At 41.6% G+C, this 13124-nt stretch overlaps 1 protein-coding gene and 1 non-coding gene across 4 annotated transcripts in view; both read left to right on the forward strand.

The window, feature by feature from the left end:
- LOC102177934 (phosphoinositide 3-kinase regulatory subunit 4) overlaps positions 552 to 13124 on the forward strand; it is a 56210-nt gene continuing 43637 nt past the window's right edge. For 2 of the 3 annotated variants that reach the window (XM_018052883.1, XM_018052889.1), the window contains exons 1-3: positions 552 to 704; positions 8237 to 8410; positions 10994 to 11139. In XM_018052883.1, coding sequence (XP_017908372.1) covers positions 566 to 704; positions 8237 to 8410; positions 10994 to 11139 — 459 coding nt within the window. In that variant the 5' untranslated portion in view covers positions 552 to 565. Of the gene's footprint in view, positions 705 to 8236; positions 8411 to 10993; positions 11140 to 13124 lie in introns of those variants that run through there. The other variant, XM_018052898.1, reaches the window with a different exon arrangement.
- Positions 8007 to 8077, forward strand: TRNAC-GCA. The gene has a single exon. It is a non-coding gene; the product is annotated as a tRNA-Cys (tRNA).

Below are 13124 nucleotides of genomic sequence, written 5' to 3' on the forward strand. Positions count from 1 at the left end.
TGAGTGAAAGATGAAAGGGTGGGTAGGAGACAGGGTCAGAGAAGGCGGTGCTGGCCAGATCATGTGAAGTCTTGTCTGGACTTGCAGTGTGTTTTCTGGCTTTCTGAACTGTAGCTAACCAACACCTGCGCCATCAGATTATAACCTGACCACTCTTAAGCGGCTTCACATCCTTAGGTCAGTCTTATTGGACAGTATCTCTCTGGTGCTTCCCCGTGTTTTTCCTCTGACCTCATAAATGGAGCTCGTAAATAGTGAGGTAGTGGCCGTGCTTGTACCATCTGCTATTACAGTGTTTTTCAATCCATGTTTCATTTTCCCAGCTAGCCTTCAACGCATTGCGTAGTGGAAAAGCTTAGTGATTGCAGGTTTCAGTGGTGCTTCTGTAATCATTCTGTTTCCTCCAAGGAGTGAGAAAGACTGGCGTCTGTATGTTTGGAGGAAAGAAAGTTGGTTACATTTTTCTTTGTTTTCTTTTTTAGAGCTCCAAGCCTTACATGAAATGGTCCCAGCAGAAAGTTGTCACTTTGCTGAGTGACCCTGAAAATATCGTGAAACAGCCTTAATGGAAAACGGGATAACAAGGCTGTGCATGTTCTTTGGACGCCAGAAAGCCAATGACGTTTTGCTGTCCCACATGATCACTTTCCTGAATGATAAAAATGATTGGCATCTGCGTGGAGCTTTTTTTGATAGTATAGTTGGTACGTTTTTGTTTGTTTTTATTTTTATTTTTTTTTTTTTTTAGAATGTTTGTTTTTAAATTGATCTTTAAGATTTGAATTATCTTCTCAAACAGGTAATTTCCATGCAGTACTACAAATTTCGTTAATAAGGAAATGAATTCCTGGTATTTCTGTCTGTCTTCATGCTTTGGGTGCTGGGAATATCTTAGCTGATCAAGAGATTTGAGACGCACATACAAAGGCGATTCCGTGTGGTCATTAAAAAGTGTGTTCTGAAAGAATATTTAATGACCTGGGAAAGTACTATGAAGTATTACTAAAGTGACTGAACTCAGTTGAGTATAGGTAATAATAAATGATATCTTTATTAAAAAGGCTGAATATACTAAGATGTGAACAGTGATGGTTTTTGGGGCTGGGATTACAGGTAATTGGGTTCTTTTTTCATTTTTCCATGTTTGTCAAATTTTCTATAGTAAACATGCATCACTTTTACAATCAGGAAATAACAGTATAATTATGATTGAAAATCAGTCTAATTAAAAAGGAAGCTTACAGGCTTCCGCTTCTTGTAAAACCAAAACTTTGTGAGAAATCAGTCGACTTTTTTCCCACTATTTTTTCAAAATGTTGAAATTCTTAATTTTCAGATTTATTTAAAGAAGAGAAATAATCTTGTATTTTATCTACGTATGAGTCCTGTTGTGTTTAGATTCAGAATTAGAAAGAAATGAACTTATTTTGCGTAGATTAAGTCATGTTTTACACTAAGATTTAATATTTTTCATTTTGGAGTAATAACCGATCATTTTCCAACTACTTATACTGACCTTTTCAATTTTAGATTTGGTTATTTATGAAATATTATGTGCTAAAGCTACATTGTTAAAATTACCCGCTAACCCTTTATATATCATTTTACACATGATTGTAAAACTTGTCTATTAACTCAAAAAGCTTAAAAACTGTTCTGCACACTGGTCAGCTTTACAGGTATCCAGACTTTCTCATGTAGCAGAAGCTGTGGAGTTTATAGATTTTGATTTTCAGTAATCTGGGACAGTAACTGATAAAAAGGTTTGCTGTTGGATATTTTTCCTAAAAAAATAAAAATAGGAAGGAAACTCATCTAGCAATAGTATTCCTGTTTCTGCAAATATTACTGTATAATGATATAGAGAAAAGGATACTTCCTGCTTTTGAGAAAGTCTTGAAATTACTGTTCTTGCTTCATTATAACTGGAGATTGCTGTACCTCCTCTTTTTAGACCTTTCTAGTTTGTTTTTAACTTCTGCATTAGTTTATTGAGTCATCTCAGCCTTCTGTCTTGGATTCCAGCTAACTCAGCTGCTAGACACAGTATCTTTGCTTCTCACCTCCCTCTGTCTGTCTTGCTTTCTCCTTTTAAGTAATCTTGTTTTTATTTCTTTTCTTTGGAAAAGATAGTTCATGAAACTTCATCTACTGGTCAGTTCACGTGGATTTTTTTAGAGACAAGATTGATTGATTGATTTTTTGGCTTCTTCTTTTTTGCACGGTCTTTGTTATTGCACTTGGGCTTCTCTAGTTGCAGCGAGCGAGGACTACTCTCGCTGTAGGGCCTCTCATTGCTGTGGCTGCTTCTGTCGTGGAATGCAAGCTCCGGGCACATGGCTTCAGCAGTTGCAATGTGCAGGCTCAGGAGTTGCGACTTGCAGGCTTTAGGGCATGAGCTCAGTAGTTGTGGCGCACGGGCTTGTTTGCTGCAGAGCATGCGGGATCTTCCCCTACCAGGGGTGGAACCTGTGTCCCTTGTACTTACTGCAAGGTGGAGTTTTAACCTCTGGACCACCAGGGAAACCCCCATGTGTATATTGAAACACGGCCTTTATGTTCTTTTTTCACTTTTAAAGTAATTTTCATTAATTTTTTGTGTATAAAAGTTAATACATACTTGCTATAGAAAAATTGGACTTCCCAGATGGTACTAGTTGCAAAGAAGCTGCCTGCCAATGCAGGAGACGTAAGAGATGTGGGTTTGATCCCTGAGTCACGATCCCCTGGAGGAGGGCCTGGCAACCCACTCTAGTATTCATGCCCGGAGAATCCCCATGGACAGAAGAGCCTGGCGGCCTACAATCCACAGGGTTGCAAAGAGTCTGACATGACTTAGCACAGATGTAGAAAATTGGAAGATCGAAAAACCTTAAAGAAAACCACTTTCTTCCGGTTCTCTAGCCCATGTACAGCCTCTGTTAATGTTTTGTTTTTTCCCTTCCTCTGGGTCATCCTTGCCTCCTCTTTCTACCCATCATCCCGTTTTGCCATATATGCTGTGAGGCACTGTTATGTACTGGCTAAGAGCGGCAGTGTTGTTTTATTTTTTTAATTGAAGGGTAATAGCTTTACAGAATTTGTTGTTTTCTGTTGAACATCAACATGAATCAGCCATAGGTATACATATGTCCCCTCCCTCTTGAACCTCACTGCCGTCTCCCTCCCCACCCACCCCTCTAGGTTGACACAGAGCCCCTGTTTGAGTTCCCTGCATCATACAGCGAATTCCCATTGGCTCCCTATTTACATATGGTAATGAAAGTTTCCATGTTATTCTCTCCATGCATCTCACGCTCTCCCCCCACCCCCATAAATCTGTTCTCTATGTCTGTTTCTCCATCACTGCCCTACAAATAAACTCATTGGTACCATCTTTCTAGATTCCATATGCATGCATTAGTAAATTACATTTATCTTTCTCTTTCTGACTGACTTCACTCTGTATAATAGGCTCTAGGTTCATCCACCTTATTAGAACTGACTCAGTTGCATTCCTTTTTATGGCTGAGTAATATTCCATTATCTCACTCACAGACACACCTACCCACCCACCCATACCCACACACACACCCCCACACACCCACACACACCCCCACACACCCACCCACACCCACCCCCACCCCCACCCCCACACACCCCCACACACACCCACCCACCCACCCACACCCACCCACCCACACCCCCCCCACACACACACCCATACACACCCCACCACCACCACACACCCACCCACCACACACCCACCACACACCCACCCACCCACAGCTGCTTTATCCTTTCATCTGTTGATGGACATCTAGGTGGTTCTAGCTGTTGTAAATAGTGCTTCAGTGAACACTGGGGCACAGGTGTCTGTTTTCAGTTGTGCTTCCTCAGGGTATATGCCCAGGAGTGAGATCACTGCATCATATGGTGATTTCATTCCTAGTTTTTTAAAGAAATCTCCATTCTGTCTTTCATGGTGGCTGTATCCGTTTACATTCCCACCGACAGTGCAAGAGCGTTCCCTTTTCTCCATACCCTCTGCAGCATTTATTGTTTGTAGACTTCTTGGTGATGGCCATTCTGACCAGTGTGGGGTGATAGCTCATTGTAGTTTTGATTTGAATTTCTTTAATAATCACTTAGTTGTGTCTGACTCTTTGTGACTCTATGGACTGTAGCCCGCCAGACCCCTAAGTCTGTGGAATTCTCTAGGCAAGAATACTGGAGTGGGTTGCCAGTCCCTCCTCCAGGGGATTTTCCAGTCCAGGGATCACACCTGGGTCTCCCGCCTTGTAGGCAGACTCCTCACCGTCTGAGCCTCCAGGGGTGATAATCAGTGATGCTGAGCGTCTGCTCGTGTGTTTGCTGGCCATCCGTATGGCTTCTTTGCAGAACTGCCTGTTTAGATCTTTTCCCACTTTTTGATTGGGTTGTTTGTTTTTCTGGTATTGACTTGTAGGAGCTCCTTATATGGTTTGGAAGTTAATCCTTTGTCAGTTGTTTCATCTGCTGTTATTTTCTCCCATTCTGAGCATTGTCTTTTCACCTTGCTTATAGCTTCCTTTGCTGTGCAAAAACCTTTTCAGTTTATTTAGGTCCCGCATGTTTGTTTTTGTTTTTGTTTCCATTACTCTAGGAGGTGGGTCATAGAAGGATCTTGCTTAGATTTGGTTGCTCTTGAATACTTGCGTCAAGTGTTTAAGAGCAGCCACTCTGGACACCAGATTGCTAGGTTCAAGCTCTGGCTTTGTCACCTACTGATTGTGGTTCTAGGGGAAATCAGCTAATCTTCTGTGTGCCTCTGTTTCCTTGTCTGTAAAATGAGGATACTTTTATTCACTAACCCACTAGTTGTTTTGAAGATAAAATGAATTAACATATGTAATAATGCCTAGCACCTAAGTGCTGTGAATGTATTATGTTACTTCTCAGTCTTGTTGTTTTTTAAACCTTTATCTAGTAATGTGTATATTTTGAACAGCATCTCATGTTATTAAAAATTCTTTAAAACCATAATAAGTAGAAATATTTTATTATAGTTTTACCAAAATTCAATGAACTGTTCTCTTGAATATTTAGATTGTTTTTACTTTGGTCAACATATATTATACCCATCTGTTCAGTTTAGTTGCTCAGTCTTGTCCAACTCTTACAACCCCATGGATGGCAGCACGCCAGGCCTCCCTGTCCATCACCAAATCCCGGAGTTCACTCAAACTCGTGTCCGTTGAGTCGGTGACGTCATCCAACCGTCTCATCCTCTGTCGTCCCCTTCTCCTCCCGCCTTCAATTATACATCTAACCATTTACATGAATATTTTCTTCTGATTACTTTCTCAGGTTGGGAGGCAGAAATTTTAATTACTGAGTTAAATAATATGAGTATATTTTTAGAACTTGACACATTTTGTAAGCTTTTCAGAGAGATAGTATCACTGTCTACGCTGGTGGGCATTGTTGAGTAGTACTGCACAGCCTTCCAGTGTGGAGTAGGCTGATTCAGTCAGTCTTTGCTGGTAGCTTAAAGTGATGACTTGTTTTGATGTATATTTATTTGCTTATCATTGAAGGTGAAAAAAATTCCTCATGTTGATTACTCGTTCATATTTCTTACTATGAATTTTTAATTTATTATTTTGGCCCTCATTTTATGATGGTGTTATGCTTTTCTGATAATCTTTTGAGCCTTTTATATCTACATTAAAAACAACATTTTATCACTTCTATGGCAAATAACCTTTTCTCAAGTAACTTGACTATTATTTTTTATGTTGTTTAAATAATTTTAGTCTTGTCAACTTACTTGATCTTTTCCTTCTTGATTTTTTTTTTTTTTTTTACTTTTGCACTTAAATCTTTTTCCATTTCAGAATTAGGTTAATTATATGTTGGGTGCATGTCGTTTTTTTTTTGTATTAAAGCTTTAGTTTTTTTACATAGACGTAAGAATCCGGCCTGCAATGCAGGAGGCCTGGATTCGATCTCTGGGTTGGGAAGATCCCCTGGAGGAGGGCATGGCGACCCACTCTAGTATTCTTACCTGGAGAATCCCATGGACAGAGGAGTCTGGCGGGCTGCAGTCCAAGGGGTTGCAGAGAGTCGGATACAAGTGAGTGACTAAGCACAGCACAGCATGAACTGCTTAATTAATCTTTATTTGGGGCTGTGGTGTGAGGTGAAATCTAAATTTTTCTCAGAATGTAACTAGTTTTCCCAACACCACTTACTAAACATTTCCTTTATTTTCCATTTATTTGTGAAGCTTCTATTAACGTCTGTTGCATGCATATATCTTTTAAGGTCCCTTTTCTAGGTATCCTATTCCACTGATTTTTGTTTTCACTTCTCTATTCAGTATTATACTCTTTATAGTTATATTTTAATTATTATATATTTATAAGCAACTTTAGTATCTGGTAGAATAAGCTCCCCGAATGTCAGTCTTTTCCAAAATATTTTGAGCTATTTTAGTTTGTTATACATTTTATTTTGTAAAGTTTCTAAATAGAATTCACTGGAACGTTAGTGTTTTTTCATTAACTACAGAAAAAAATTCTAAAATTCTTTCTCAATTATAAGGGAAATATGCTTTTGCAAATTACTTAAACTATAAGAAGTGACATATGAAAGGCAGTAGTTGCACTTTGCAGAGGCACGCACTCTGGTGTGTGGTTTTGGTTTGATGTCTTCAGGAGACTATTGCTACCATATAGAATTTTCATATTGTTCTTTTTAGGAGTATCAATTTTATACTTCATCTCTTGACTTTTTTCTGTGCCAGATGAAGAGTTACCTCACTCATATCATAATCTGATCCCCCTTGTCCTCTGTTTTGAGGTGTTGATCACTGTGTTTGCAGTGGTTGTTTTTAGATTGTTGTTTTTGTAACTTTAATTCAGTTGTTTCTTAATGGGCCTTCTGATTGGACTGCAAAGAAGTTTGTGTTTCCCTCCTTCCTCCTTCACTTCCTTCATTCCTTTTTTACCTTTTTCTTTCTTTCTGCTTCTTCTCTTGGTTGATAATTCAACTAACAATTGCATTTTTATGGTTGGTAATATTGAAATTCTGTTCTGTAATCATAATGAAGTCTCTTCTGCATGTATAGACTAATTCTGAAAATTCAAAATAATTTACGTGAGTGTGTCAATTTTATTGACTTTAGCACCAAGTAGTAGGCTGTGCTTAAATTGCTTCACCACAGTTCTGATGCCATGACTGTTATCACTTGATGAGAATGTCTGTAGCGTCAAGGTCAATGGATTCGTTTTTCTATCCTCTGCAAACAACTAAATACATAGTACATTGTAATTTATTTCATTTTTACACACTGACTTTCTTGAACAGTTTTGTTTTTTCATCCTGAGGTTTGAGTTTTTTGTTTTCCTTTTAGAGAGAAAATATACCTCCTTCACTCTGTCTATAATATCTAGCTTCTTTCTTACTAGTTTTACCTATTGCTTGTAATCTCTTCCATTTTTCTTCTTAATAACATTTTTGAAGTTGATTGACTTCTAGTTTTAATTTGGGCTGATTGATTTCTAGGTCTACTAGGTTTTATCCTTTTCCCCCCTTGAATTCTTGCTTTGTATTTACCATTTTATGTTTCTACATTTTCCTCATTTTGTTGGCAAACATCCTCAAGAAACTCTCTTAGAATGTTTGCATGGGAGGTAACCACGTGTAATTCTTGCATGTCTCACGCTGACTCACTTTTGTATCCTCATTTTATGGACAGTCTGGGTTTGCAGTTCCTTCCATAATCTCGAGGATCTTGCCCTGTCGTGTTCTGGCCTGCATGGGTGCTGAGATGATTGTCAGATGCCCGTCTGATTCTACTTCCTTTTTAGGGGATCTGTGTTTTCCCTTCTGTAAGCTTACAAGATCTTTTCCCCCTTGGTGTCACAGAATTCTTGATGATGGGCATTGTGTGGGTCTTTTTTATTTATTGTGCTGAGTAGGAAATGCAGTGTCTCTCCATGGGTTATTGCTTAATATATTTGGCTTTTGATTCGTTTTATTCCCTGGTGGCTCAGTGGTAAAGAATCTGCCTGCAGTGCAGGAGACCCAGGTTCGATCCCTGGTCGGGAAGATCCCCTGGAGAAGGGAATGGTAACCCACTCCAGTATTCTTGCCTGGAGAATTCCATGGATAGGGGAGCCTGACAGGCTACAGTCCATGGGGTCACAAAGAGTTGAGGACATTTGTACTTTCAGGTATTAAAAAAATCATGGTTGCTTCTCTTTTTCAGGTGTCGCTGCCTATGTTGGCTGGCAGAGCTCCTCAATTCTCAAACCCCTGCTGCAACAAGGTCTTAGTGATGCTGAGGAATTTGTTATTGTGAAAGCTCTTAACGCCCTTACCTGTATGTGTCAATTAGGGCTGCTGCAAAAACCCCATGTCTACGAGTTTGCCAGTGATATTGGTAAGTTTTTGCTTCTTAAAATTAGGATGGGAAACATGGGCTTCCCTGGGGGCTCACATGGTAAAGAGTCTGCCTGCAGTGCAGGAGGCCTGAGTCCCTTCACTGGGTTGGGAAGATCCCCTGGGAAAGGGAATGACTGCAGCTGATTGATAGCATTGTGAAATTTCTAGACCATCTAGAGTCGGATTTTCAGCTCTTTCGTCTCTCTTGTGTGTGTGCACAAGCGTGCGCACCCTCGTGCATGCTTATGCCGGCCTGCGTGTTGTGTGTGAGTGATTGTTAGAGACTGTATGTGAGAGACTGTCTATGACTTCTGTCATTACACGGATCGCCGGTTAAACACTTGTAGTATCGCCATTACTACTGTTAGTAATTTTATTAACCAATGAAAGGATTAATTCCTTGACCTTTATAATAGTTAGCCTATGTTTTCCTGCGGGGAAGCCTGCCCGCACCTCGCCACCTCGGTGGGCTCCTCGCAGGCACAAGAGCTGAGCCCCACGCGGGGCTCTGGAAGACCTCAGAAGATGCCTTCTGACCCTTTGGGTGGGATGGTCACTGAAGGGGGTGGTCCTTCTCGGGTGCTGGTGCCATTCTGCTTTCTCAGAAGCGTCCTTGCTCGCTGACAGAGTCATGAGCGCAAACTTTCTTTCTTGCATTTTAGTCTCTTTAGTTAAGTGTCCCTTCTGTTCATTAATTTCATTCCTGAGCTCACTGGACTGCCTCTGAGTTTTCCTGTGGCTCTTTGAGTGTCCTCATGACAGCTGTCTGGAATTCTCTGTCAGATCCCTGTACTCAGTGGCTTTAGTTTCTGGAGAATTTTCCTTTCCTTTTTGTGGCACAATCTTCCTGCTATTCTTCAAGGTGCTTGATGAGGGTGTTTCTCTTCCTGTGCCTTGGAAATAGTGAAGGCTTCTTGATTCTGGTTCAGCAGGCTGGAAGTTAGCAGTCTTTCTCTGTTGTCCGTTAGGTGGCACTGTAGCCTAACTTTTAAAGTTCATTTGTGCGTGCTGCCTCTGGTTGTCTTGAGGAGCCTGAGGCACCCACCCTCTGCTGCCTGGGTTAGGGCTGTCTCCCTGTACCCTCACGGCCGCTCCCTGAGCCGCTGGTGGTGGTGTGCCTTGCGCTGCCACTGTTGCTAGCATTGTTGCCCGGGCACCAGGGTAGTGGGCCCTTGGTCATGTGCAGGGTCTCGCGAGCCCCCGGCGCTGCTCTCACAGGATGAGGGGAGGGTGGACAAGAGCTGGGGACGCGGGCCTGTCTCTGTCGGGCCTCGTGTTGCAAGGTGTGAGGGCTTTGCTGCCGTGGCGGGAGGTGTGGGGGCTGGAGTTGTGGGTGCCTCTGTGACTGGGGCGACGGGGTCCTGGCCCAGTGCCGCTGCCGCCCGGTCACCAGAGGCTGTCGGTGCTGCTGCAGGGGAGGCCAGAGCCTCTGGGGCCGCAGCTCAGCTGCCATGGGCAGAGGGCAGACTGCACTCTCCACTGTGTATTCCCTGGGCCCACCTTCCCTGTTTGCTCCGGTCCCCCCACCTCTAGACGTCTAGGTAAGTGGAATTCTGCACCTCGTTGTGTTGGGCAGAGGCACCTTTGTTGAGTTTTCGGTGTTGTGCTGATTGTAAAGGGGAAAGACAAAGGGAGCGTCTCACTCCACCGTAGGATCGGCACTGTGGTGGCAGAAGTCTTAGTTCCCTGTTAGCCTGAACCTCCTATGACGTCAGTGTTTTTTAAATGATGATGTCTTCATATGCTCAGACTAATAGGTTTTTGCTTTTTGTTGTTGTTTTGCTTTTAGAAGTTTGAATTTTATTCTAAATCCAGTTAGTTTAGCTGTTTGAATTTTATCCTAAATCTTCAGTTAGTTGAAATCATTGATGTTAAGTGTCGTACAGAAAATAGTTAAAGGATCTGAAAAGATACTCAATTTTGTGGTTTAATCTTCCATCTTAACTCTTTAACAGTGGGCAGCATATGTTTTCTGCCTTTCAGTCTCAATTCATATTGCCTTGTGAATGAATTCATGAGTATTCGTATTTGATAGGATCAGATCTTTGCATGTAAATGAGTGTCAGTCAGGTGAGATCATTCCCTTCATCCAAGCCGCGACTTAGCGGAGAAACGCCTTCGCCGTTCCTTGCCCTGTGTGGTGGCTGTGCGTCCCTGGACCTCCGTCAGGTGGATGACATGGGGTCACAGTCTGCCGTGTGCTGCTGGGACTCGACTCTCTGTCCTGTGGTTTTTAAGTCAGTCTCATGAGTGAGGATGTGTCCCCCATCGTCAGCCCTGACTGAAAACATAACAGTTTGAATCCCAGAAAGAGGGACCTGTTTTTGCCCCCTTACGGTATTGTTCATAGTTATGGGCGGGAATAGTATGACATCAGAGTGTTCGCCTGGCTCAGTTTATGTCCCAGGACAGTCAGAGGCAACCTGATAGTAACATTTGGTATAATCCCTGTATCAGTAGTGTTGTAAGGGAAACATTTGTTGATCTTAATAGTGGGAAACTCTTTATGAACATGGTATCTTGATAGTGTGGAACTCTTTATGAACGTGGTTGAATCCATGCCTTTTTTTTCCCCTCATAGCCCCCTTTCTATGTCATCCCAACCTATGGATACGCTATGGTGCTGTGGGATTTATCACCGTGGTAGCTCACCAACTAAGCACAGCTGATGTCTACTGCAAACTGATGCCTTACCTTGATCCATATATTACTCAACCAATAATACAGGTATGCATGTTCCAGCTTGGAGTCAATCCTCCCTTCCAACTGTGCCCCTTTAAGAAAGAGGTTTGGAGAGTCCTGTTTTTATTTCAACTTTTAAAGATTTAAATTGGACTACAGACTTCTCCCATTTCTTTCAAGGTAGTTAATGTTAATGAACAAACGCTCTGGAAGGTGAGAGAAGTCCAGGGAGCCGCTATGCTGTCCAGCATGTTGAGTGTAACGCAGCGCTCAGTGGCTCACCCTTTCTCCTTTTGTGCAGTGTCTGAAGCATCTTCTGTTAAGGGAAGTGTAGCAGGAATATATATTGATGGACCTGCTTTTGTTGTAAGTGTATAGCTGATTTCAGCCCAAGTCCACATTGATAATAAATTGGAATCAGGCTTTTTCCAAAATTGGTTTTTAGAGCACTCACTGGTTCTGGTTTTTTTTTTTCTTTTATTTTAATCTAAAGACAACTGACCCCTCTTGCTCCCCGCCCCTCCCCCACCCCTTCCCAAGCACTGTAGCTCTTGTTAATAAACTTTGAGCCTTTGGTTTGTACAAGGCAATTATTTATCCAGCTTGTCAGTGTGTATAGCCTTCATTTTGCTGGACAGCCAGCTATCAAAATATTGATAGATATTTAAATTGAATGGACTTTTGAGAAGTGATTCTAGTTGCTAAAGCATCCTAAAATACTCATTTTTCTTTTGCAAGTTCGTATTCCTCCCTAGCTTTCTCCTACTTTTATAAGCCCAGTGTGCTTTCCCTGTGGTTGGGAAAATGACCTTGGATATCCTTTGCCAATAAGTGGCTGTGACTCCCTTCAGTCTTTACTTTTCATAATACATTAATCCAGTGTGGGGAATCATCATTCTTTCATAGAGTTTGTAAATTAAAATTTTCATCCTCAGAACAATTTATCTATCTGTGAAAGATGGATAATATTGCTAAAAATATGACCTCCTTTTTTGAAGTTTGTTAAGGCTTTCTTAGAAGCCAGGTCTAGAGATTGCTACTGCTTTGGCTGCTAATTCTGTTTTGAGCCATAGAAGTTTGGCTCTTTGGAGAAGGCAGTGGCAGCCCACTCCAGTACTCTTGCCTGGAAAATCCCATGGACAGAGGAGCCTGGTAAGCCACAGTCCATGGGGTCACAAAGAGTCGGACACGACTGAGCAACTTCACTTCATTCACTTCATACTTTATCACTGGAGAAGGAAATGGCCATTCACTCCAGTATGCTTGCCTGGAGAATCCCATGGACAGGGGAGCCTGGCGGGCCGTGGTCCATGGGGTCGCAGAGTCAGACACGACTGAAGGGACTGAGCAAGCAAGCAAGTTTGGCTCTTAAACTATTAATGAAAGAAAGGAGTGTTTCTGGGATTGAAAAATTGCATTCATTTGTAATAACTTTTAGTTGTGTTTCACTGAAATAAACCTGATGTTTACGTGGTTTGTTAGAAATCGGTACCATTCTCCTTGTTTCTCAGAAATTGTTATTCGTGTTACTCTTTGCTTTTATCATTGTTGTATATTTTGAAAGGCCAGGTTTAGGAGTTGAGAGACTGCTTATCTATATGCTTTACAGTTCTTACTTTTCTGCGGTTTGGATTAGACAAAAGAGAACCTTTGTAGGCTGGTTTCTATCAGCCAGCTCACCAGGTAGTTAAATCTATCTATAAAATTCCTCTTGGTTACTGTTTAACACCTTTTATTTAAACACATTGACAAGGAGAATATTCTTGGGGATGAAAAAAGAAGAGATTTTAAGAACTCTATGGAGAGAGTAATGTTTTTTAGAAGTGGTTGAAGCTAGTGGGAAAACCTGCTGACTGAGGGTGGTCTTGTGGCTGTTGGGCATCTTCTCTGGATTAGTACCTTTTGGCTGTTAGACCTGCGAACTTCAGATACTTCGTAGATCTGGAAAGTCATCTGACATTTTGAGATCTAGAAAACTTGGGGTCTAAACTTTTCTAGTCTGGACATTGGTAGAATTCAAATATGACAGA

This window comes from Capra hircus, chromosome 1 (genome assembly GCF_001704415.2).
Source record: "Capra hircus breed San Clemente chromosome 1, ASM170441v1, whole genome shotgun sequence".
Lineage (NCBI taxonomy): Eukaryota > Metazoa > Chordata > Mammalia > Artiodactyla > Bovidae > Capra > Capra hircus.